The sequence below is a fragment of the Lissotriton vulgaris genome, chromosome 7 (genome assembly GCF_964263255.1).
Source record: "Lissotriton vulgaris chromosome 7, aLisVul1.2, whole genome shotgun sequence".
Lineage (NCBI taxonomy): Eukaryota > Metazoa > Chordata > Amphibia > Caudata > Salamandridae > Lissotriton > Lissotriton vulgaris.
Window position 1 is genome coordinate 1,477,406,385 of NC_141695.1, and position 23,243 is coordinate 1,477,429,627.

General features: G+C 46.8%; 1 protein-coding gene across 1 annotated transcript in view; it reads left to right on the forward strand.

The window, feature by feature from the left end:
* GGT7 (gamma-glutamyltransferase 7) overlaps positions 1–23,243 on the forward strand; it is a 377,510-nt gene that overhangs the window by 134,885 nt on the left and 219,382 nt on the right. The window contains exon 3 of the mRNA XM_086932278.1: positions 13,474–13,625. Within this exon, the coding sequence (XP_086788404.1) occupies positions 13,474–13,625 (152 nt within the window). The remainder of the gene's footprint in view (positions 1–13,473; positions 13,626–23,243) is intronic.

Below are 23,243 nucleotides of genomic sequence, written 5' to 3' on the forward strand. Positions count from 1 at the left end.
CCTATAAGCCCCTGTATAGTGTACCATAGGTGCCCAGGGCATTAGTGCTTCCAAGGCCTACCAGGGGCTGCATCATATCTTTTGCCACCCCTGGCTGGCCATCCAAACTGACACAACTGGCTGATCACTCAGCTGGGGCAAGGTCGTGTAATCACCCCTTGCTTGGATATAGTATTCCTATATCTAACTTTAGATCTAGACATATATACACCTATAAGTCACTCCTACGGCAGGCCTTAACAATCCTGGAGGCGGAGTGCTTGGTTTTATGTGAGATGGTGCTCTAGCATGAGTTGAGCCTGTCTGCAGCTTTCGGAACCATGTCCTTATAGCTGTTCTAGGATATAGCCATACCATATACTCTTAAGTGCATTATGAACCTCGCTGTTAAATGCTAACTCTAGTTTGGCTTTATCAAAACATGTCGTGTAAGGTGTCATACGCTTTGGAATACTACCCCCTCACCAGTTCTGGCGACGGGGGTAGCATTCCACCCTTCTAGAGGGAGAAGACATGTTGTTCCTACTAATCCCGGTTAAAGTTAACCAGAGCCTCAGCATCACAAAATGGATGCTGCTGCCACAGACACAAGTCGTACCTCCTGCTGCTGGGAGTCCTTCCAGCGAGGGAGGCTTGCACAATAGGTTTCCTGTCTTGGGAGGTGCTAGCACCACCCCAGACAGGCTGTAGTGTATTGGGGCAGGGAGGGCTGAAAGAAACGAGACACTGCCTGGGGTACACAAGGTGTCCCATGCATAGTCCAGTTCAAACCGGTACTGGGGCACTCCAGCCCCAGCTCTGGCGGGTAACTGAACAAAGGGAAAGGGGTGTAACCCCCCCCTTCCCTGGTCCCACCCAAAGGAGGGACCTAGCAGGTAATCCAGCCTCTAGATTTGGTATATAGGTAGGAGCTGAGTCTCTAGACTTTAGATTTGATGTTGACTGAAAATTGTAACGAAACTCTGGACCTTCGACGTTCTACTTGAAGATAGAAGACTGAAGAATCTCCCTTGTGGTCAAGGAGTGACCACCCTGCACAAGCAGGCAACATCAAGCCATCAACGGTTTGCTTTGTCGTCGCTCCAGCCGGAGCCCGAGCACAGAGCCTGACAAGACCCAGACTTCCAGACTTCCTTCAGCCCGATCCACAGCCACAGCAAAGCTGAGACCCGTGGAGGCGACGTGAGACGTGGGACCGGCCATCTTGGAAAGCCAGCAAATTGCTTTCTGTGCAACTTCTGAGGCACCCTCGAAGTTGTGCATTGGGGATTGAGAAGACCCAGCCCGAGCATCATCTGCACCAAAGATCATCCCTCCACACTCCACGAGTGCTGCGTGGGGCCCTTTTGCATTTTCCTGCTCGACGCGTCTGTCCGGTCACTTGCCCGTTGGCTAGTGGCCTCTCTGACGACGAAAACTTGAATCTACACCGCTGGTCTGGTTGCTCCAGACTGGCCCTTGCTCCCCTGAAAAGGAGCAGCCCATCAGACCTTGCTGGTCTGATTGAGAAGCCATCGATTCCTGCATGGGTTGCCTTAGCCAAGGTATGTTGACTCCAATCCGGAAGCCGACACCGCCGACAGTGGGACAGTGGGACAGTCCGTGCCTGACTCCTGGTCGTCGTCGACGCCTTCTGGTTCACGTGACTGCAGAGACCAGCTTCACGGCATCACCTGATTGCTTTGCGACAACGCCTGGTTCCTTCCTGGTCACTGGTTAGTGACCCAGACTCTGTCCCCTCTGCTTTCAGGTACTCTTCATCCTCGATCCGCCCTTGGATCCAACCGGACACTTCTCTCCTGGTCACCTGCAGCATCTTTCTCCAAGGCTCCATAGGATTCAGCGACGAAACCCGACACACTTTGACACCTATGCACCCGCTTCCTGTGGGTGAGGTAACGCAAGTACTCCGGTGCTCCTGTGGGTATTGACTATCCTAGTGTTTAACTTTCAAGTAGCTTTCTCCTAGTCCATCCGGAAGTTACCTAAAAGAACTAGTTTCCAATTCTTTTGTTCCTATTCTAACTCTATGGTAACTTGCGTGTGTGTAAAGACACTGCACACGCCTCCCGTGGGCCTCCCACTTCCTATCCTTTGGTAGTACAGTGTAGCCCCAGCGATTCCCCAGGCCATAGGCCTATCCTTTGTTCGTGACGTGGTTCTTATACCACTATTTTTATATATGGTTTGAAGTGCCCCTAGGGCTGTACTGTATTTTGTGCAACTTATTGTATGATGGTTAAGTATCTTGTTATGTGCTTGTGCCTCTGATCTCATAAAGAGCTCAGAGGGGTTGTTTAGAAATAAATACATATATATTTTATATATATCCTGTGTGGTGTCCTTTCATTTGGTATTCAAGGGGTTACATATGGTAAAACAGCTGGCTTTACATGCCCTCTGAAGTTTTAGCCTAAGACTGCTTTGTCCATGCTACCTCTAGGATAGCTGGTCTATAAGGTTGACTTTACAAACATCACCATAAGGGTTGTTTGGACTGATACAGGGTGCCCGCTAGAATAGTGGACATCACATATCAGGCCAACTTCTCACAAGCAGTACCACTGCACGTCGGTAGGTGGCATTGGTCGACTCCGCGTCCGTTGCGGGCATCGTGGTCGCTGGGATGATGTCACTGTGTCTACTTAGACGCTGCTGCGCCAGCCTAGTGCCGATCCGGGGAGAGCATGCTCCTTAGTCACTTTTTGACTAACCTTTTTTGACTTTTGTCATGCCTTTTTTGAGTTTTCAACTCCTAGTGCTCAAGGGATGTCCTCCTGCCAAGCCGGATTCAAGCCTTGTGACTCCTGTCACAAGCTGATGTCCGTCATGGATCCGCACCTCGTGTGCCTCTGGTGCCTGAAGCACGACCACGACCTGAAGTCGTGCTTCGACTGCCGGGCCATAAACGGAAGTCCTTGCTAGAGCGGTCGCGAAAGCTTCTCGAGGCCCGGCTGCATGCCGCTCGAGGTCCCAGTCGAGAGGAAGGTCTCGGGACTGATCACGGAGCCGCCGTCATCATTCGTCTTTGAAGTCTTTGCACTCCTCGGGTAAGTTGAAGCACAAGAAGAAGGCGAAGGAGCACAGTCGCTCTTCGTCTTCGCCCTGTTCGTCGGCTGAAGCGACATGGGACGTTGTCACTCTCTGGCTCCGCCCTCGGCACCTGCTTCCTAGGCGGATCCGCGCTTCCCTCCTTTTCCCAGAGCCGGAGCATCCCCTGCCCAGCTTTGAACTTTTTACATAGCGCTTCACAGCCTCTTTGGACAGCCCGACTCCGCCGGCGTACCTTAGGGCCCCGCAGTCTCAGATAGGGGCCTTGGGTCTTCGATGCCAGCGGCTCCGGCACTAGAGGGCCCTCGAGGATTCAGGCCTGGATCCGGATCAGCGGCGGTCGACCTCACTGTACCTCACCCACCAACAACGTCGGTTGTGTCCCCATCCGGCGTCGACCCCAGCCCCACCCTGACTTGGACATGTCCCGCACCGACGTAGCTCGACGTCCGTACTGGCACCAGAGGGTACTTTCATTCACTGTTCATCCTTTTGCCCCGAGTGGCAACCAGAGGAGGGTGAGGAGAAATGGGAGGGGTCTGTGGACACTTTGGCTGACCAGCTTGAGGAGCTGGACTGGTGAGATGAACTGGGTGATGCCAGTGGTTTCGATATCTCCAGACCTTGGCATTCTCCCCCCTCTACCGTGGCTACGGAGGAGGGAGCTTCCTACACAGTGGTGTTGCATACGTCGGCTGAGGCCTTGGGTCCTAGCTTCCTACGGTGGCAGTCAGGACTAATCTCCTGATGGAGGTGCTTCAACTGGCAGAGGCCTCTTCGGAGCCCCTTCTGCCTTTTAATGAGGCCCTCACCAACGTCCTTCTGGGCACTTGGTCCAAGCCTGGCACAGGGGCTTCTGTGGACAGGATGATTGCCCGACACCACCGCCCAGCCGACCCACTTTTCCTCTTCCAACACCCAACCCCGAGAGCTTGGTGGTCCAAGCCTTGTCTACTAAGGGCGTATTCCGTACTTACCCCCCTGATAGGGAATCCAAGAAACTGGATCACCTTGGGGAGAAGATGTTTTCGTCCACCAGCTTAGCGCTGCAGTCGGTGAACACTGCATGCCTCTTGGGCCCTTATACCCATACAGTATGGTATATGGTTGTGCAAGTGCTGCCACAGTGCCCGGAGGAGTTCTTGGCCGTTATCACCCGCACAGTGGCAGAGGGTAAAGATGCAGAGAAGTTCACCATCAGGTGTGGGCTGGATACCGCTGACTCTCTGGGCAGAACGGTTTCCACACCAGTAGCCTTGAGGCGCTACGCCTTGTTGAAGACGTCTGGTTTCTCTGGGATGTCCAGTCCACCCTACTGGACATGCCTTTTGATGGCCATTGCCTTTTCGGTGACAAGGCAGACTTGGAGCTCAAACCCTTCAAGGATTCTAAGGCTGCAGACAAATCCTTGGGCCTCACGGCAACCTCTCACCCCAAGCAATCTGTTTTTCGCCCCTTTCGTGGCTACAGAAGGGGTGCCCCACCATGTTCGACGCAGTCTAGCCACGTGCATACAAGCTACCCAGACTCCGTGGGGCCCCCTGCAGCAGCCTCCAAGCCCTCCTAGTCCTACCTTTCAGTGGGCAGCAAAATTCGCCATCACCTCCTCCACTGGCGGAACATCACGTCGGATAAGTGGGTTTTGTAGATAGTCCGAAGGGGCTACTCCCTCCACTTCAAGACTACTGCTTCCTTCATGCAACCCTCCTCCAGTCGTATGTCAGAGGATCACTTGGCCCTTCTCTGCCAGGAAGTTGCAGCTATCTTGGTCAAGGGAGCTATTGAAAGGGTCCCTGTGCCAGAAGTAGGTTGTGGTTGCTACTCCCACTACTTTCTGGTACCCAAGAAGGACAAAGTCCTGCGTCCTATCTTAGAACTCAGGGCCCTCAACCGGTTCCGCCGGAAGGAGAAGTTCAAGACTCTCACGTTGGGTCAGGTCCTGTCTGCCCTCGCCCCGGAGACTGGATTGTAGCGTTAGACTTCCAGAATGCATACTTCCTTATCCATGTCCTGCCAGCGCACAGGGTTTACCTGCGGTTCACGGTAGGCCACGAGCATTTCCAGTTTACCGTGCTCCCCTTTAGCCTTACCAGCGCCCCTCGGGTGTACACGAAAGTGATGGCGGCGGTCGCAGCTCATCTGCGCAGCTCATCTGCGCAGCTCATGGGTTCCAGTCTTCCCTTATCTTGACGACTGGCTGTTGAAGGCGAGATCGCCCTGGGCTGTCGTCTCCCACCTCCTGACTACGGTGGACCTCCTGTACTCACTGGGGTTCACTATCAACGTGCTGAAGTCACACCTGACTCTTTCTCAGAAGCTCTTTTTCATCTGAGTAGTTCTGGATACAGCGCAGTTTTGGGCTTATCCTCCCAAGCAGCGAACATCAGGGCATGTCCCTGGTGGTTCAATACCTGGCAGGTTCTCTGAATGCCAGGGCGGACAAGCTCAGCCGCTGGTGCCTAGTGGATCACGAATGGCGTCTGCACTCGGAGGTGGTGCAAGGTCTCTTGAGCAGTGGGGAGATTCTTGGTTAGATCTGTTCGCCACCGAAGAGAACGCACAATTTCAGCAATTCTGCGTGTTGGAATTTCCAAGGCGGCTCTCGCTCAGTGAGTCTTTTTGTCACGAGTGGAACTGCGGCCTTCTGTACGCCTTTCTGCCTGTACCACTTCTGCCCAGAGTGCTGAAGAAGATCAAGCACGACCAGGCCCAAATCATTCTTGTGGCTCCGAACTGGACACGAAGAGTCTGGTACCCAAAGTTCTTGGGCATGCCCATTGTTCCTCCGATCAGACTGTCTCTTCGGGAGGATCTTCTGTCACAGCAGTAAGGGGAGAGACCTCCACCCGAACCTGTCCAGCCTCCACCTCCGTGCGTGCATACTGAGCGGCGACAGTTGGCAGCTCTTGACCTTCCTCCTGAAGTCTGCAGGGTCATCTTGGCAGCAAGCTTCCGAGGACCGGTTTCTGGCATTCCAGCCGTCTTCAGCCCGGCTTGCTTGAATCCAGTGGCAAAGTCAAAAGATCTGGGTTTAATCCATCACCGTTCTTTATCCCACTCTGCCACCCCAGTTCAGACATGGCTATATGCAAATCAGTCTGACCCTGATCTTTTGACTGGGTGTGAGTGTTTGATTGATTCAGATGCTCCGTCCATCCCCACCCCCTTTTGTACCGCTTTTGGCCGCCATGAGTGTGGCAGGGTATGCTCAGACGTGAGTCCCTTGCTCACTTTGCCACTGGATTCAAGCAAGCCGGGCTGAAGACGGCTGGAATGCCAGAAACCGGTCCTCGGAAGCTTGTTTCCGGTCCAGGGAAGACATGGCTTGGCAGTTCGGGCTGGACTGTTCCCATGAGGCACAGGGTCAGACTGATTTGCATATAGCCATGTCTGAACTGGGGTGGCAGAGTGGGCTAAAGAACGGTGATGGATTAAACCCAGATCTTTTGACTGGGTGTGAGTGTTTGATTGATTCAGATGCCCCGTCCATCACCACCCCCTTTTGTACCAATTTTTTAATTGAGGCACGCTAGAACATTCTCCAAAATTTGCATGAAATTATATAGAACAAAGCACTCTTGAGAAGTTGGAGTCACAGTGGTACTAAGCGACTGCCTAGACCTCTTCCTGCAGGTGATTACAGATTAGCCCTTCAAGCAGAAAATCTTTTCCAACTGTCTCCTCTAAAATGAATTGAGAGGGAGGAAGGAGCAGTTTACATATATCTGTGTTCTAAAGTGGCAAAAATCCCACGCTGTGACTCCAGCACTACTCTCATCTGCATATGTTTTCAGTCAAATGTCACAAATTGGAGTAAAAATAAACTACATATGGTGGCAATGAACGATAGCTTCTATTGCCCAATCCTTGTCAAATCTTGTCTTGACCGTACATTTTCCTTTACATTGCATTTTGCAACTGGTAGTCCTAAATGAATGATTACCACAACATGATTACAAATGCCACTCGTAAATGTGAAATAATATCACACACTTTCACATCCATTAACTCTGAAGATTTGCATATTGAAGAAACAGGACCACAGTCCCAGGGTTGTTTAGAATTGCAGACAAAAGCCCAGGTGTCCAGACTCTTTTGTTACTTATTGCCAAAAATGAATGAGATTTTCAGCTCTGCTACACTGCTCCTGGGACCACAGAGAAGATGAAGAATTTTAATAGCAACGGCAGATATGGTAGCCATTTTTGCTGGGCGGGGGACATCTCAAATTCTACCTTATCGCCGCATGGTTTAGTCCTGTTCTAAGGTTTAGTCCTGTACAGGTACAGCAGTGAAGAGTTTTTTAGGTTTCGACCTGGCCGTAGCACTGCGAAGCAGTGCTACGCCCAGGCGAAAACTTTTGTTTACAGTATGGGGGACTTGAATCCGCCCCTTCTTCCATTGGCTAGCTCCATAAATGGAGGCTAGCCATTGGAAGAGATTGGCTGTCAATCACGCTTTCCCCGTGAAAACGCGATTCGGGGGCGTTTCTGTGTCTTTTTTTAAGTACCGCCCTCTCCTCTTCCCATTTGCTGGAATTTTACCTTCCAGCCAATGGGAAGGGGAGAGCATGAAAAACACGCCCCGAATCCCTACAGGGCGCGCTGTGCCTTCCGAGCAGCGTCTACCGAGGACAGGAGGTAAGCCTCTGCCCCCCTGTTTGTGGGGGAGTGCCTGTATGAATCAATGTATTTGTTTATGGGGGAGTGCCTGTATGAATGAATGTATTTGTTTGAGGGGGAGTGCCGGTATGAATTAATGTATTTGTTTATATGGGGGCATGTCTGAGGGGGGAGTGTGCATGGCCCCCTGTTTCTCAGCACGCTAGCAGGCTTCTAAGCGCTTTGGGCAGAAGACTCTGCCTGATCAGACAGTGTCACTTGTCAGAGGCTTCAGCAGTAAAATACCACAGGCCGAGAGGTATGTTTGAGAAAGGCACATTTTGTGTCTATAACAGAAATGCCGCAAAATGTAGGGTTTGGGGCCACAAATTCTGCAAACTCCGGGGTGGGGTTGTCTTTCTGCAGCTTGTGTCATATCTTAGACATTCTCACTCATCCTAGACACACATGCGGCCTGTGTCTACCTCGCGCTGCGCCGTGCCTGCCCCCCCCGCCCGTTTGCTTCCTCCTGCTCTAAATCTCGCCTTGTCATCCACGCTTGTGAAACCGGGAAGAGAAGTAAGCACATGACCTCATCCCGAGCCTGGATCTGCACCAGATATGCTGACATCACCACTTCCTGCAGGGCTGGGTCTGCCTATCATGCTAGCTTCCGCCGAGGCAGCACGTGTGGCAAGCTGTGTGGTGCTGTGCGTGGGCGGAGAGGGGGGTGCCACATGGGTGGCTTTTGTTGTTGTAAACATTGACGCACAGCAATGTGTTATTTGTATAGCGTCTACATGGCCAAAGGCAGGACGCAGCAGTAAACGAGCAGTTAAAGGCCTGGGTGGGTCCCGGAAGTGGACTGTTACTACTCCGTGATGAAATGTTGTTGATTTTAAGAATGGCTGTTCTTCAGACTAGTTCATCAGGAGCCATAGAAAGTTTAATTTCCTGAGTGACTGAACATGTTGATGAGTTGATGTGGCATGCTATAGGGGTGTAAAAAAAAAGAAAGTGTAATTTTTAGTGAAGTATCGAAGAAACGCTTTCAAACTACTCTTTCGTAACAATCTGTGGTTTACAGGTATCTTGAGTCACGTTTTAACTCATGCACGCACTTCACTTACAAAGGTTTATGAGATGCCAGCAGCAGACTGGTTCTGCAAGAAAATGTGAATCCAATTCATATTTAAAGGCCGGAAAGGTAGCCTGTGTGGTGAGTGCGCCAGTTGCAGGATTCTGATGCAACCAGCAGCTCATTGGTTCCAATCCCGCAAGGGTCGAATTTGCCTTTCCTGCCACTTCCCCGGGAAATAACGCAAGCTGTTACACAAACCTCTCCGTAGCAGCACGACTGCAGTACAGTGCTGTATGAACACATCACATTCTAATCTAGACTGACACGTGAGATATTTCAATAGTTCTAGCAGCATGTAAGAGTCCATGAATGGGAACAGAATTAGAAACGTGGTCTATTTATACAATTTTATGTATAGCAGACATACAACACCTGTGCATTGTGAGAATTTAATCCCAGAGAGTGTGTATGGTTTTAGGTATTGCTTATCAAACGTAAGCTGTGTGTCTGCAAAAGACCTATTGTCAGCTTACCAGTAGAGTAGTAAGGCTGCCACGTGCCCTAGTGCAAGCAAGGAAAATGGCCCTTTGACTGTTCTTGGGGTAACGCATCAAGCAAGTATCAGGGTTTAGTGGACCCAATCCCACTGCACTTGGTGCGCTAATGGTAGTTACACTCATGCAGCATATAGTATAATTAGAGCCCGTCCATTGCTTACCTTTGGTTGGCTTTATTATCACTCATTTTCGGCTTTCATATTCGTTACCTTGTGTGGCATTTCCTTCCTCTTCTTGTGTTTGTCCCTCCCCTGGAGCACAGACGCATTACTTGGGTCCTTCCACTGCTCACTTTTAAATTGCTACTTTTTTCATTTTTGGTTAAGCACGCCATTAGAGTGCATGTGTTTTCTAGCTTCCTCCCTTTTGTACTTCTCTCCACCCGCTGCGCTCTGTGTTGAACTCTCTTGCCTGCGTGCTTCTTCCAGCCACTCTGTGATGTGATCACCCTTGTCTGCTTTCCACCCCTGTGTAACTTTCGCGCCTGTTTTCGTCCCTAACCAGCTCCACATTTTTCTTTCTCCCCCATTTGCTTTTCTGCGCAAGTCACTACGCGTTGCTCTCACTCGGTGTTGTTCGCTTTCCCTTGCACCCTCTGCGTTGCATCTCACAGCTGTGTTTGCCAATGATCGGCACCGTTGCTTGTTTCCTAACACCAACAATTATTTAGAACAGTAAACCACAAGGCGACGCTGTCTCTCTATTTTTTAGCAAACCAATGCTATTTACTATAAAAACATAAATAGAAATAGCACTTTGGGGCCTTTCCTAAAGCTCGGGCGACCTGGAATTGTGCAAAATGTCAGCTTCTGTAAGTAATGCTGCCACAGTAATACAGACACTGGCATTTGGAGGAGCTGTGGTTAATGCCAGCTGCAGTGGCAGACCTCTGGGGTCTCTGCAATATTTGTGATGCAAATTAAAGGCTTCAAAGTATGATGTTCACAATAACCAACACCCTCACATAAGAACATGCTTAAAACGATCCCTACAAATGAAAAGTGATTGTAAGATAACTGATCGATAAAATGCTTTTCGGGCATAATTCCAGCCAGAGGAACAAGTGTGCGGGTGAAAGAGTGGTAATTGCACTGCTTTTAGCTAAATTGAAACATCACAGTATTTCCATTTTATGCAAACTGCAAGGACTTCCCGTCCATGCTGGCCCTGGAGGGTGCGTCCCAAAGGGGGGGGGAAGGGGGGGGGGGGGCTGTGTGTGTCTGTGGCTCTGTGTATGTGTGTGTGTGTGGCTCTGTGTGTCTGGCTCTGCGTGTGGCTCTGCAGGTATGGATGTGTGTGGGACTCTGTGGGTCTGTGTGTTTGTGTGTGGCATTTGCGAGAGATTAAGCTATTGGTATTGTAAATGACAGTGCCATTTATTTATCTGTTTTGAAAACCAACACATAAATATAAAAATGTTGTCATTTACAATGCCAATAGCTCTAACTTTTTCAAAGGCGAAACCGTTGCATTGTAAATGCTTGTTTTAATGTGGTTCCATCTTAATCCTAAACTGAGTCCACCAGTGAATGCACTCCTGCTTGTAAACTGCGAATTCCAGAGACCACTGTTTGCAGGCGATCACTCTAGGCATGAGAATGGTGGTTGTCTTCTCTTGGTGAGGAACATTTCTTGCTTCCCTTTCCGACCATACTTGGGGTTCTTTGATTCCCTCTCATACACAATTCACATTCATTCCATTTTTTGTCAGATTGTGTCATTCAGCATGACTTGCTGTAGCGCCACGAAAAATGCCTTTGTGTAGGCTTTAGAAAAAGGTTAGTACTGAACCACCTCAAGGATTGAACCTAAGCAATTGACGAGGGCGCCTGATTGCCAGGCTCTGCAGGCTACTCTCTATCAATGTCGAACAGTGCACAAATGCAGTTCCAATTAGACTTACGCTTGCCACAGCACAAGATTGGGAGTGCTCTCATTGGCTATTGTTGATTACATCCACTCATAGTCGACCTCGTGTGGAGTTCTAACTCAATTCTCAGAAGTTATTGCTTGATGTTCCCCTTTAAAGTTTCCAGAAATGCTGTTTGCTCTGACTTTTGGATCTATTGCTTTTTTGCATTTTATGCCATGCATTTTAGTTGTATTTAGACTTGGCATTTGTAATGCACAGCTTTGTCTCCTAGTGAACTTCCACATTATTTTTGAGATGTGGCAACCCTGCCGTATAGAACTCAAGTGGTGGAGAGTTGCACAGCCAGTATATTCAAAGTTTTTTAGGTGAAATTTTTTGTCAATGTTGTTAAAGTGCGAGGTTGCTGCCTGGGTGGCGTCTCTTGTCGTGGACGTCAATTAAACATTAAGAACTGTGATCCCAACGGATGTTGGAAGCATCCCCTGGCGCTCCACGCATATGTGGTTAGAATACTCCATATCAGTTAATGTAAATAACGGTTCATACTTATTTTCGTGAAGTGAAAATCTTATTTTATGGTCATAAGTTCACATTTCTTTTCCATACAGTTCATTTGTACAATTCGTTGTTTTCAAATGAAAATAAACACTTATTCAGTCCAATGCATTTCGGGCTGAAAAGCCCTTCATCTGGGACATAAAACTAGAAGCAAGACAAAGAAAAATATGCTACTCAAGTAACCGTACATTGTCAAAGTCGAATATATATATTCAAGTCGAATAAACAAAGTGAAGGTTTGTGGGAAAACTATAGTGCAACCCAATGTGTGCTTAGTGACAAAAAAACAAACAACATTCAACCTCACTTACGTGTTATTCTTTCAGAATGACTTAGTCGTTTCAATATGTCAATACTGTTGAAAGGAAAGAATATAAATGCCCTTGTCTTTTGTGTTATAATAAAGGGTAAAAAATGAATCTATGGGCTTCTATTTAAACTGTTAAAACTTACTTAATGGACGCTCAGCGTCTCTTCGACATTTAGACAGTCCGCGAACACTTCCTCGTCTCCCGCGAAGCAGCCAGAACTGGTGGTCTATCGCGGTAGATGTAAGAAAAGTCCGCGGTGTATCCTTTGTGTAAGGTAGCGCGATTGGTTGGTGTTTTCCGATCACGTGGTCGGGAGTCAACCAATTGGAGGCTGTTCTCAGTGGAGAGACGCGCTGATCTTCAGTGTGAATGGAAGGACATAAATAAAGTTATCGCGTATGCTAGCGAAACGTAAAAGTAAGAAAGTGATGTGTGGTAACCAGTGTTAAAATGGAAACGCCGTGCAAATGAAGAACTAATATAATTTTTCTTTTTCAGCTGTTGTGGGGATAGGTAAATGAAAATAAATAAACAGTAAATGCCGTATAACCATTATCCGTTCAACTAATAGGTTTCCCACACCCCAGTTGGTAAATCACTTGGGATTTTCTCCATTCCTCCCATTTTCTTGCTCACGTGGAGCCTTGTATCGCAACTATAATTTAGTCCCGTTTCCTCAGATTTCTTTCTCTCGACCCTTCTGCTAACTTTGGACATGGTTTTGTGACAGATATCTCATCCAACTTATTACAAGTGCATTATATTCTACGGCACTTGCAATAAGGCTGACGGGATATCCCTCACATTGGTGACAGAGTAACCCTCTGCCATACTAAATCAGACATTCAGTTCCTAACAGTTTCTTCCAAATTCACAGGAACATTTTGCTCAGTGTTTAACACCTCAGTTAGCAGTCTCTAAAGGAATGCCAAAAGTCACATTGCTCTGAGCCTGAACTATTCCATCAACTTCTACAACAGGTTGGAGGTGTACTAGCTGCTCTTGGTAGAGCACTTGCACTGCTGCATGATCTTTGATTAATAGTTGTTTCACAAGCACATTCTATATACTGAACAAATACCAAAATGCCTAGATACTATGTCTACTAAAGAAAACAAATGCTGCTTTTACTGTGTTTTACCTCACTCAAGACCTGTAGAGGATCACATACATTTTCATTCAACATGGTCCCATTGTAGGATCAGTAGCATTAACATAACAGATAATTCAGCTGTTCTTTATTAGTACATATCCTACGGTGAATATTAAGAATGCTAAATTTGTGTTAAACAAAATCAGTTGCAATAGAATTCACGTGTTTGCTGAATTACAAGGACATGCCCAGAAAAAATGTGTTGTTCATGAAACAATGTTTATTCTACTGAGAAGTGTCTGGTATATTGCCTCTTCTTGAACTTTGCACCCTGATGTATTCCTGTAGGTCTTCCACCAGGGGACAGTAGTCTCTGACGCTGCCCGTTGCACAGCTCTGGGAATCGAAGTGCTGAACAAGCAGGGGTCGTCTGTGGATGCAGCCATCGCTTCTGTCTTATGCTCTGGGATCCTGAACCCTCACACTTCTGGCATCGGAGGGTGAGTAAGCGGCAGCATTAGTTCACACTCTAGTTCTCTGCTACTCCGCGGTAGTGGGTCATAATTGTAATAGTTTCCTAGAAGAGTGTGAATAAACATATTTCAATCCTTGTAAGGAACTGGTGAGAAGTGTCCCCCATGGATCGTCAGCAGAAAATTAAGTGTGAAGGGGATCTTATGATTTTTTTCCCACTATCCTCCTAGCCGTCTTCACAACTTCTCGATGACTTTACTGCCTTCATGATCCCTTTGTCATTCCACTGAGATCAGAATAACTCTTGTATTGTATGCATTTTATTGTATAGTTCACACATCTGTCTTTGATAAGTGCAGCTGTCATCTTTAGGATAGTATTGCTTGATGGCCTCTTTAGTGTTTTATGTGGACACAGTAGTATAGTTTTTGCTTAGTCTTTCCTTTTCTTACTTTAGCTGTAACTACAATACAATATTATTTAGTAGTGGTCCTTGTGTTAAGACTGTACTGGGCAAAAATGCTCACTGTGATGTAAAGGATTATACCCTTCTCTCCAGCAGAGTATATATTAGGGCTATTTGTTGGACTGCAGGCAAAAAAATTTGCCCCACGCTTCACTGGTTTCGCTTGAGTGCTACCAAAACTCAAAATTCCTCGGAATTAAAATAAGTTTGTGAGCCCAGTGCACCACCATTGGCTACATGAGTTGAAAAAGTAGGCAACAGCGGCAAACAGCATGCTGCACATAGAGTCAAATGTGGTATAAGGCCCCCAGACGTTGCAAGGGCCTGGGAGGACTTGCTAGCGGCCATGGAGGACACAGCAGAGGTGAATTTCATCACCCGGTAGGGGTAGAGAGAGCTCTGAAAACAGGGAAGGGGGAAGGCATAACCAATATCTAAATGGGAAACAATAGCTATAAGGCGTCAAAACTGCTTCTAAGCCTGTTCATGCCAAAAACCCTACCGGGGTGCATGCCTGCTTTGTCCCTCTGGTCTGCTGGCACACTTGCTATTTTCTACTGGAGTCTATCTAACTGCATTCCTTCCTTAGGGACAGGTGTGTTAGGCTGCCCCAGCATGTAGATTTGATATGTCGTCATGAGTGATGTAATATACAAGGTCATAAACAGTGCATTGCACTGTAAGTCATAGTTAGCTCAGGTAACTATAACTGCAGAATTTCTCTGGTTTTGTACGAGTGAAATCCGCCCCTAACTATAACGTCCCTACAACCTTTGGTTTTTTCAGTGAATTTCCATGTTTCTTTTTACAAGTAACCACATTTGTCGAGTGGTGGAGAAAGGGGGCTTGGCCTCCAACCATCTCTCAGCAATCCCGCTATGTAGGACTTACAGGAGGTACCAGGAGTGCTTCTTAGCAATCCCGCTGTGTGGGACTTACTGGAGGTAACAGGAGGGGTAGTTGACACTCAAGGACGTCTTTGAGCGCCACCTACCCTTCCTGTTACCTCCAGTCAGTCCCACACAGCAGGCTTGCTGAGAGGTTGTCAGAAGCCATGCCCCTTTCTCCACCACCATGCAAACATGCCTCCTGCGGCACTGCCAGTAGGGGGATGAAGTTCCCTTGCCTCCAGAGGATTCTTGGAAGCCAACTACCCCTCCTGTTAACTCCAGTAAGTCCCACACAGTGGGTTTACTGAGAGGTGTTTGGGGGCCACACCCCTTTTCTCCTCCACTCTGCCAACGTGCTTGTTGGCCCCCAAAGACCCTCGGCCATCAAGAAAATTTCACTCCCCAACCACCACTGCACCAGGAGGCTTGTTTGCAGAGAGTTAGTGAAGGGAGCGTAGCCTCTGGCGACTTGCCGGAGTTAAAAAAAAAAAGATATATATATTTTAGGGAATGGGAGTGTAGCTCCCCTTCCCTAGGTCGATTTCAGCCCCGGGGATCCCATCCTCCGGTGCCAGTCTTTTTTTTTTTTTTTATGGAGAGGGGGGCTGCACGGCCTCCCTCCCCGGGCTGATTATAGCCCGGGGAACACCATCTCCCGGGACCCAGCCTTAACCGTTTTTAAACTTTTTAATTAGAATTAAGGAAGGTGGGAACGTGTGGCCCCCTTCCTTGGGCCAACATTGGCCCCAGGGACGCCATCCCCCAGGGCCAGACCTTTATTTATCTTTTTCATTTTTTTTAAATGGAGGCGGCCTCGTGGCCTCCCTCCCCAAGCCTATTTCAGCTCTGGGGACCCCATCTCCCGGGGCCAGGCCTTCATTTTTTTTAAATAATGGGAAGGGGGCCTACGTGGCCCCTTTTATGGGCTGATATTGCCCCATCCCCCGGGGCATGGCCAGGTCATTGGGGACCCACGGGGGAAGCCTCAAGGCACCTGCGGTCCCTGCTGGCTCACCGCCTCCTGCGGGAGCCAGCATTGCTTATGGACAGAGGGAGCTGTAAACATGCAGCTCTCTCTGTCCATAAGCAATTGTGCTCCGCTTTCTGGAAGCAAGAGCATTTTCCATCTTCGCACTTCATGAAGCGCGATATCTGTAAATTTACAGATATTTAAATGCAGTCACGTTGGTTTTCATCTACATTGACACAGTAAAAATACTCCCCCTGCTCGGCACCACTACTAGAATTCATCAGGAATTCTTGAGCAATATCATGAAAAATATTATCCAGTGTCTTTATGGTGCGAGCAGAAAATGAAAGCCCACTTTGCAAAAATGCAAAATTTAAAATCATTTAACAGTCTTTGCAGTTCTTGTTAGCATTCACCTCTCCACTAGGCTCCTGCCTTGCGTGGTCCCAGCTCTGAAGTACCTTTCATTACAGACCGCACACACTTGCCTTTGTTCAAGCTTCGGGGGGATTCAGAATACACAGTTGTAACCTTCAGCAAATGTGTTTTGGTCTGAATGCTCCAAATCGCTGGGGGTGCAGTTCAGGACGTCACCGCTGGCGTCCGTATTATTAAAAGTATTCCTCAAAACAATTGCTGCAGAGGACTGCACTCGAGGGCAGAGTATTGTCATTGATACAAATACTACCAGGCAGTTTTCATAACCAAATGCAGCAGCTTTAATTCAGGACATGTTTCGGCTGTCTCTGCAGCCTTTTTCAACGGTTAAGAGCACTGTTATTTTACAGATATTTAAATGCTGTCACATATAATATATAAAATTGTTTTATTACTATTAAGTTATCTAGTTAATTTATGGATCTATAAAATATTAGATTATTTTATTTCTTCATGACCTATTCAAATATACTGCATACTGAGTACTGAAGCACCCCCTCTGTCAACATTGTTCGCGCTGGGTGGAGCGTCCATTCCAAATTCAAGCTGCTATTCTCTGCTCATTTCTCGACGCTCGTAATCTCTTCAGTTTTGAAAGTCGTAAAGCCCAACAGTTCTAAAAGTCATAATATTTGTGAAAAAAATCACTAACTGATGCAAAACAGAAAGTGAATATCAACATTGTTTCACTGTTTCTCGGCTATTTGTGGATTGGGTGTTTTGTCCTGTGATACTATTGGCTGTCAAATTCTCAATTCTGATTTGATGAGTCTCATGCAGTGACTAGCTTTGATTTGATGGACTAATTATCAGGATCCAAGCACAGTTTTCCTTTTTAGAGCAGATTAGTTACCCTCTAACAGTTGTTGTTTTTATATATTTATGTAAAAATGCAAATCTACCAGTATCTTTTCTACCTGAAACTGGTTCTCCCAGAATTAAATGTCAACAGTGGTATAGAGCCTTTGAAAGTTACATTTTAGCAATTGATATAATGAATTTCAGTACAGCAAAAAGGAAGGCGATTTTGGACAATTGTTTAGGATCAGAGAGCCAAAGAACTTTTGACCATCAACCTCAAATAACTTCCCTGCTTTCAGTAGAATTGGGCATATTCACAGAAGCAGTAAAGAGATTAGAGCATCTTTTTAAGGAAGGCCCAAGCATAATAGTAGAAAGGCACCATTTTTTGACTTGTAAATAGCACTCGCATGAAACGAGTGAAGGCTTTTCATTTAATGGACAGCCACTTGCGAATTTATGGGTCTGTTCCATTGATCAGTACCTGGGAGATCAGTTGGTGGTTAACTGTTTTGACAACAGAGTCCAGGAACAGATATTATGCTGCAAGAATCCTTCAGTTCAAAAAACATTAGAAATAGCTAGAGGGATTGAAAGGTCAATGGCTGCATCCAAGGAATTGGGAAAAGCGAAACAAATGGTCACAGAAGTGTTAATGATGTAATTCAAAAGATGTAAAATAAAGTCGATATAAAAAGATCTGATAAAGAAAAATCAGATTTGTGGGGATGTTAAAAGGTAGGAAGCAACCAGTAAACAAAGATCCTTAAGTGTTGCCCGGCGGTGTCGCCTCTTTAACCCACAAAAATATTAATCAATGAAGAGGCAGGCGCTGGAGACTGGAAGGCTGGAAACGTTGTTTGCAAATAGTGAATATCTCAAAAGCAAAATCTATTCTGACAATAAAACAGGGAGCTACCCTTACAATCAATCAATCAGTCAAAGAGTCAATCAATCAGTGGGGAGAATAAGTAGGCCCGCAAAGGTTTGCGTTACTTACCCTTTCACCATCTGCAAAGAGGAAATCTGTTCTTTCCTGTTTGTAGATAGAGAATCTCCAGAAAACAATCCGCGAACGTTAGTTCGGGTTCAATCATTTAATCAGTGGGGGAGAAGGAAATCTCCAGAGAACAATCTTCAAACAATCAATCAGTGGGGGAGAAAGATAGGCACGATGGATTACAATGGAGACGAAAGTCTGCGTTACCTATCCTTCACTGCTTGCAAAGGGAGAGCCTATTGTCTCTCCGTTTGCAGACAGCGAATCTCCAAACGAATCAACAAAGAGTAATACTAGTATTTTCCAATCAATCAAACAATCATTTCGCAATTCGTCGTGTTTACACGACCTTACCCGGACCACATGGGCTGTTTCTCGTCTTCCGCGTCCAGCGCCCGATCGTCCTCCAATCTCCGATATTGCCACGGCACTCCTGAGGGTTCCCAGTCAGGACCGTAGATCACTCGAGAGAGGTCGATTCGGAACCAGTGAAGTTCGGATGATCGGCTGCCAGACGAGGGTCTATTGGGCATGAGCTCTCCCGATCGTTGCAGTCGTTCACTCTGTTGTCAGGACCTCTCCCACTGGATCCACGTGTCGCTGATGGGCCCCACGTTTGGGACGCCAATTGTTAAAAGGTAGGAAGCAACCAGTAAACAAAGATCCTTAAGTGTTGCCCGGCGGTGTCGCCTCTTTAACCCACAAAAATATTAATCAATGAAGAGGCAGGCGCTGGAGACTGGAAGGCTGGAAACAAGGGTTTATTCTCTCCGGAGGAGAACACATCAGTTCAGACAGCAAGTATCGTCACGAGGTGCTCTAACTGCATCTCTGAGGCCTGGCCTCTTATACACGGATTTATTACTTTATTGCATAAAACACATCTCTGTCAACCTTTTGATGTACGGAAAGACATCCTCGGAATCCCCGCTTCAGGCCCGTTCCCACACACATTTACAGTTGAAGTCCCCACCCCGGTCACAACAGATGATGATTATCGCGCAGCTGGACATTCCGCCGATTCACGGAATGTGTGAGGTTGATCGGATCTCATGGGGTGGGGGCTTTGATCAGCTCAAGGATCCTTTGATGGGGGGGGTTTCCTACTGTACAGGAGGAAGGGGGCAATGACAGTATCCGCGGGCCAGGTGGCGGCTTGGGAACGAGTGAGACAAACAGGCACAAAGGAAAGAAGGGTGTTATCAAGGGATCCAGGACCATGAAAGGGATGGAGGGAAGTGTCACGCTGGGAACAGGATGGGGTTCCGAGGCAGAGCTGCGTGGAAGAGAGGTTTATGACCCAAGGCATGTGAGAGCGGGGGCTGTCAGCGTGCAGGGGATGTGTTTGTGAGGGCGAAGAGCCGTGCTAGGGGTCAGTGGCGCGCAGAGTGTGGTTCTGGCCAAGGCACCTAAAATGGCGGGTGTGCACGAAAAAGTGTGGCATCGAGGGAAAAGGCAAGATGGCGCAGATAATGTTTACCAAACCGTATTAATTTTCCACAGGGAGTCTGTTTTTGGTGTGGCTTCAAGAGTCACATGGCCTGCTCAAAAAACTGTCCTGCAGTAGGTAAAGTATGCCTGAAGTGCAGGAAAATCAGAAATTATGACCAAATGTGCAAAAACACAGATCATTGGTTGTGTTGACAGCCAAGAAGAAGTATCGACTGTAAGTAAAGTTGAGGAATCAGGAGGCGAAAGAAGATTAATACTATTGATAGACAAAATGCCACACATTAATATTGTGTCAGAGGGTGACAATTCAGGAAAGGCGGGAGACCCTGTATGCACGATTAAAATTGGTGAGGATAACATGATGGTCATAGCCGATTCTGGATCACCAATCAGCATAGTCTCGAAACAATTATAAGAGCCATGTTGAAAGGAAATAGAGCTATGTCCACCGGATATTAGTTCAGTGGCATTTGGGGGACAAGTAATAGACATGGGCTACTTCCGTGAGAACATCTTCTACAAGGACAGGTCAATCAACGCCAAAGTATGTGTTGTGAAAAAAGGATACAACATTTAGGCGTGGAGGGCACGTTTGGGATGGTACTAAGACCAGGTACCTCTCACCGCATTTCATTGGTAGATAGGGTGAAATCCAACGTCATCCTGTTTGTGCACAAGGTTCACAATGTACCTCTGAACCTCAGAAGCAGACTGAAGGTGTATTTGGAGATGCTTTGCAAAGAAGGGGTTATAGAGCCAATGGAGTTGTCTCGATGGATTTCACCAATAGTTGTAGCACTGAAGAAAAATGGTGATCTCAGGCTCTGTGTTGACCTTAGGTTGTTGAACAAGCACCTCCAAGTTAACTGATTCCCATTGCCAAAGATCCAGGAAATGTTGGTGCAGTTGGGGGTAGCTAGAGTTTTTTCAACTTTAGGTATCAAACCAGCCTACCACATGGTGGAGCTCAGCAAAAATGTACGTGCCTGATGGCTTTCATCACCCCGTTTGGTGTGTTCTGTTTTCTACTCATGCTGTTTGGGCTGGCCTCTGCAGCTTCAGTCTTTCAAAATTAATGTTTTAGCTCTTGCCTGAGGAAAGCAGGGTGCCTTGGCCTATCAGGATGGCATTTTGATTTGCTCAGAGTCACATCATAGCCATTTGCTCAAATTTAACTGGTTCCTGAGCATATTAGAAGATCATGGAATCACAGGGAAGAAAGAGAAGTGCACATTTATGTTAGAGGAGCTGGAGTATTTGGGACACAAGATCTCAGCAATGGCCTAAGGAGGTCCTCATTAAAGCCATCGGGGATTGTTCGTATCCTGTGGACAGGGACCAATTGAGGTCTTTCTTGGGTCTAAGTGAATACTGTTCATCATTTGATGAACATTTTTAACTGCAAACCTTTGAGAAAGTTGTTTAGATGTAGGGTGAGGTTTGCTTGAAAAGAGGAGCAAAGTGAAGCATTTGATATGCTATAGACTGATCATTAAGGGAACAGCCTTGCATCTGTTTTGTGTTGACATCACTTCCGTAGTTACAGTGGATGCGAGTGTTCTGGTTGTGGGTGCTGTGTTAAGTTAGTTGGTGAATGGAAAAGAGTGCACTGCGGTGTTCTCTTCCAGAAAGTTATCGGTAGCTGAGAAGAATTATAGCATGTTAGAGAGGGATGCGTTGGCATGTGTTTGGGGTGCGCATCATTTTTTGATGTACTCTTAGGGAAGAGAGTTCACCTTGATCACAGATCATAAGCCCCTAGTTTCTTTATTTAGTTACTAGGTATTGGGAGTTCCAATTCAAGGTTGGTCCACCTACTCCCTAAAATGAATGAGTCAAATGTCAGAATGAAGCATATTGCGGGTGGGAAAAACTTCTGAGCTGATTTTCTGTCTAGGTGTCCGACGGGACATGATGAGGAGGGCGGAGTGGTGGATGATGAAAAGTATGTGATTAGAATGGTGGATGGGGTAATCATGGTGGAAGATGTGACCACACTCCAGGGGAGGGAGAGTTGTATAGTAAAAGACAATTGTCAAAATCAGCTCAAGAAAGTTATTTGTTTGGGCTGGCCCAGGGAGGCACTGTTCGCTGATCAATTGAAACAATTGTTTAAGGTTAAGGATGACCTGAGTGGAGAGAGCGGATTGTTCATGAGAGGAAGTTGTCTGGTTCCCTCATGTGAGCTTAGGAATAGATAGGTGAAGTTAGCTCATCTTGATCATGTAAGTGCCAAGGGAACGAAAAAAACATTACGGTCATAGTTTTGGTGGCCGGCCTTGGATGTTGACGTGTATGTGAGAAGATGTGGAGAATGTTTGGTGGTGGATAAAACCTTATGCATGCGCAGTATTCTTCTGTGCTCAGTTGACTTTCCTGAAAATCCATGGGAGAAACTATGCATTGACTTTATTGGCCTGATTGCAGGATTGAATAATGGCAAGAGATTTGGGTTGGTCTTGGTTGACTTCCATTCGAAGTGGCTCGCCTACAAGTTCTTAAGGAATCCCAACACAAACAATGCCATTGCCTTTTTAAGGAGATATTTCACAATTAAGGTGATCCTGGATATTTGGTTACTGACAACGGTGTGCAGTTTGTTTCACAATCTTATGGAGGGGTTTTTGAGGAAACTGGGTGTTAAGCACCTAACCATGGCTCTCTATAGCCTGCAGAGGGATCGTATGGTTGGGAGAGTTAACCAAATGTTTAAGGAGACTATCCAACCGGCAAGCGTGGCAGGGAGAGATCTGCAAGAGGCAGTTGCTTACAGAGTTCAATTTCACAACACCACTCACTCCACCACAGGTGTAGCTCTGGGCAGGCATTCCATCAATGAGCTTTCTTCGTGTTAGGTTTTGGTGGGGTCCAAACATTCCCAGAGTTGTCAAGTAAAGAGGCGAGTTGAGAAGACTCCAAAGAGGAACAAAGTTGGGCATGAGGATTTAAAGAAGGCGGAGATGTTTGATATTTGTGTCAAAGAGCAAGTCAGGTTAAGGAGGCCAATGGGAGCAGGTAGACTTGGTTCTAAAGTCCAGTGAGAATGAAGGTAGTGGTGGTAGAAGTGGGAGAAGAGTATGTGTACCTAAATATTTTAATGATTATATTCTCACATGAGAACAATTGCGTTTTAGATGTAGAGTTTTGTTGCTACATTATTGAATGATTAGATTGTCCTTTGTGAATTTTCTTGGCTTATAGGTATTCATTTTTATATTTTTTAAAGTTTGTTTATGGCGGGGTTGGTTTGGTCATGTTATTTCATGTTGTGGGCATTATGGGTTTTGGCTGTAGTCTCTTGTTGGTGTTGTCTTTCTGTCTCCATTTCCTTTGTAGTTGTTGTCTGCATAGGTTGTAGTCTTGTATTGGTGTTGTCGTGCTTTTGTTTTCATTCCCTCGTAATTGTGTCTGCAGTTCTGTGTTGTTTGTTGTGAGAAGAGGAGGAGTCTCATGAGGTAGCTTTTATTCATGTTTTTAGGCCTAGAATTTTAAGTCATACATTCCATCACCATGGTGCTGTGCTGCTGTGAGTTCCACACTGACAGTGTAGTGTTGGGCTTGTATAGAATGTGTGGAACGTTTAACAATGTGGGTCCTTGCATGGAGTGTACAATGGTAAGAAGGTTT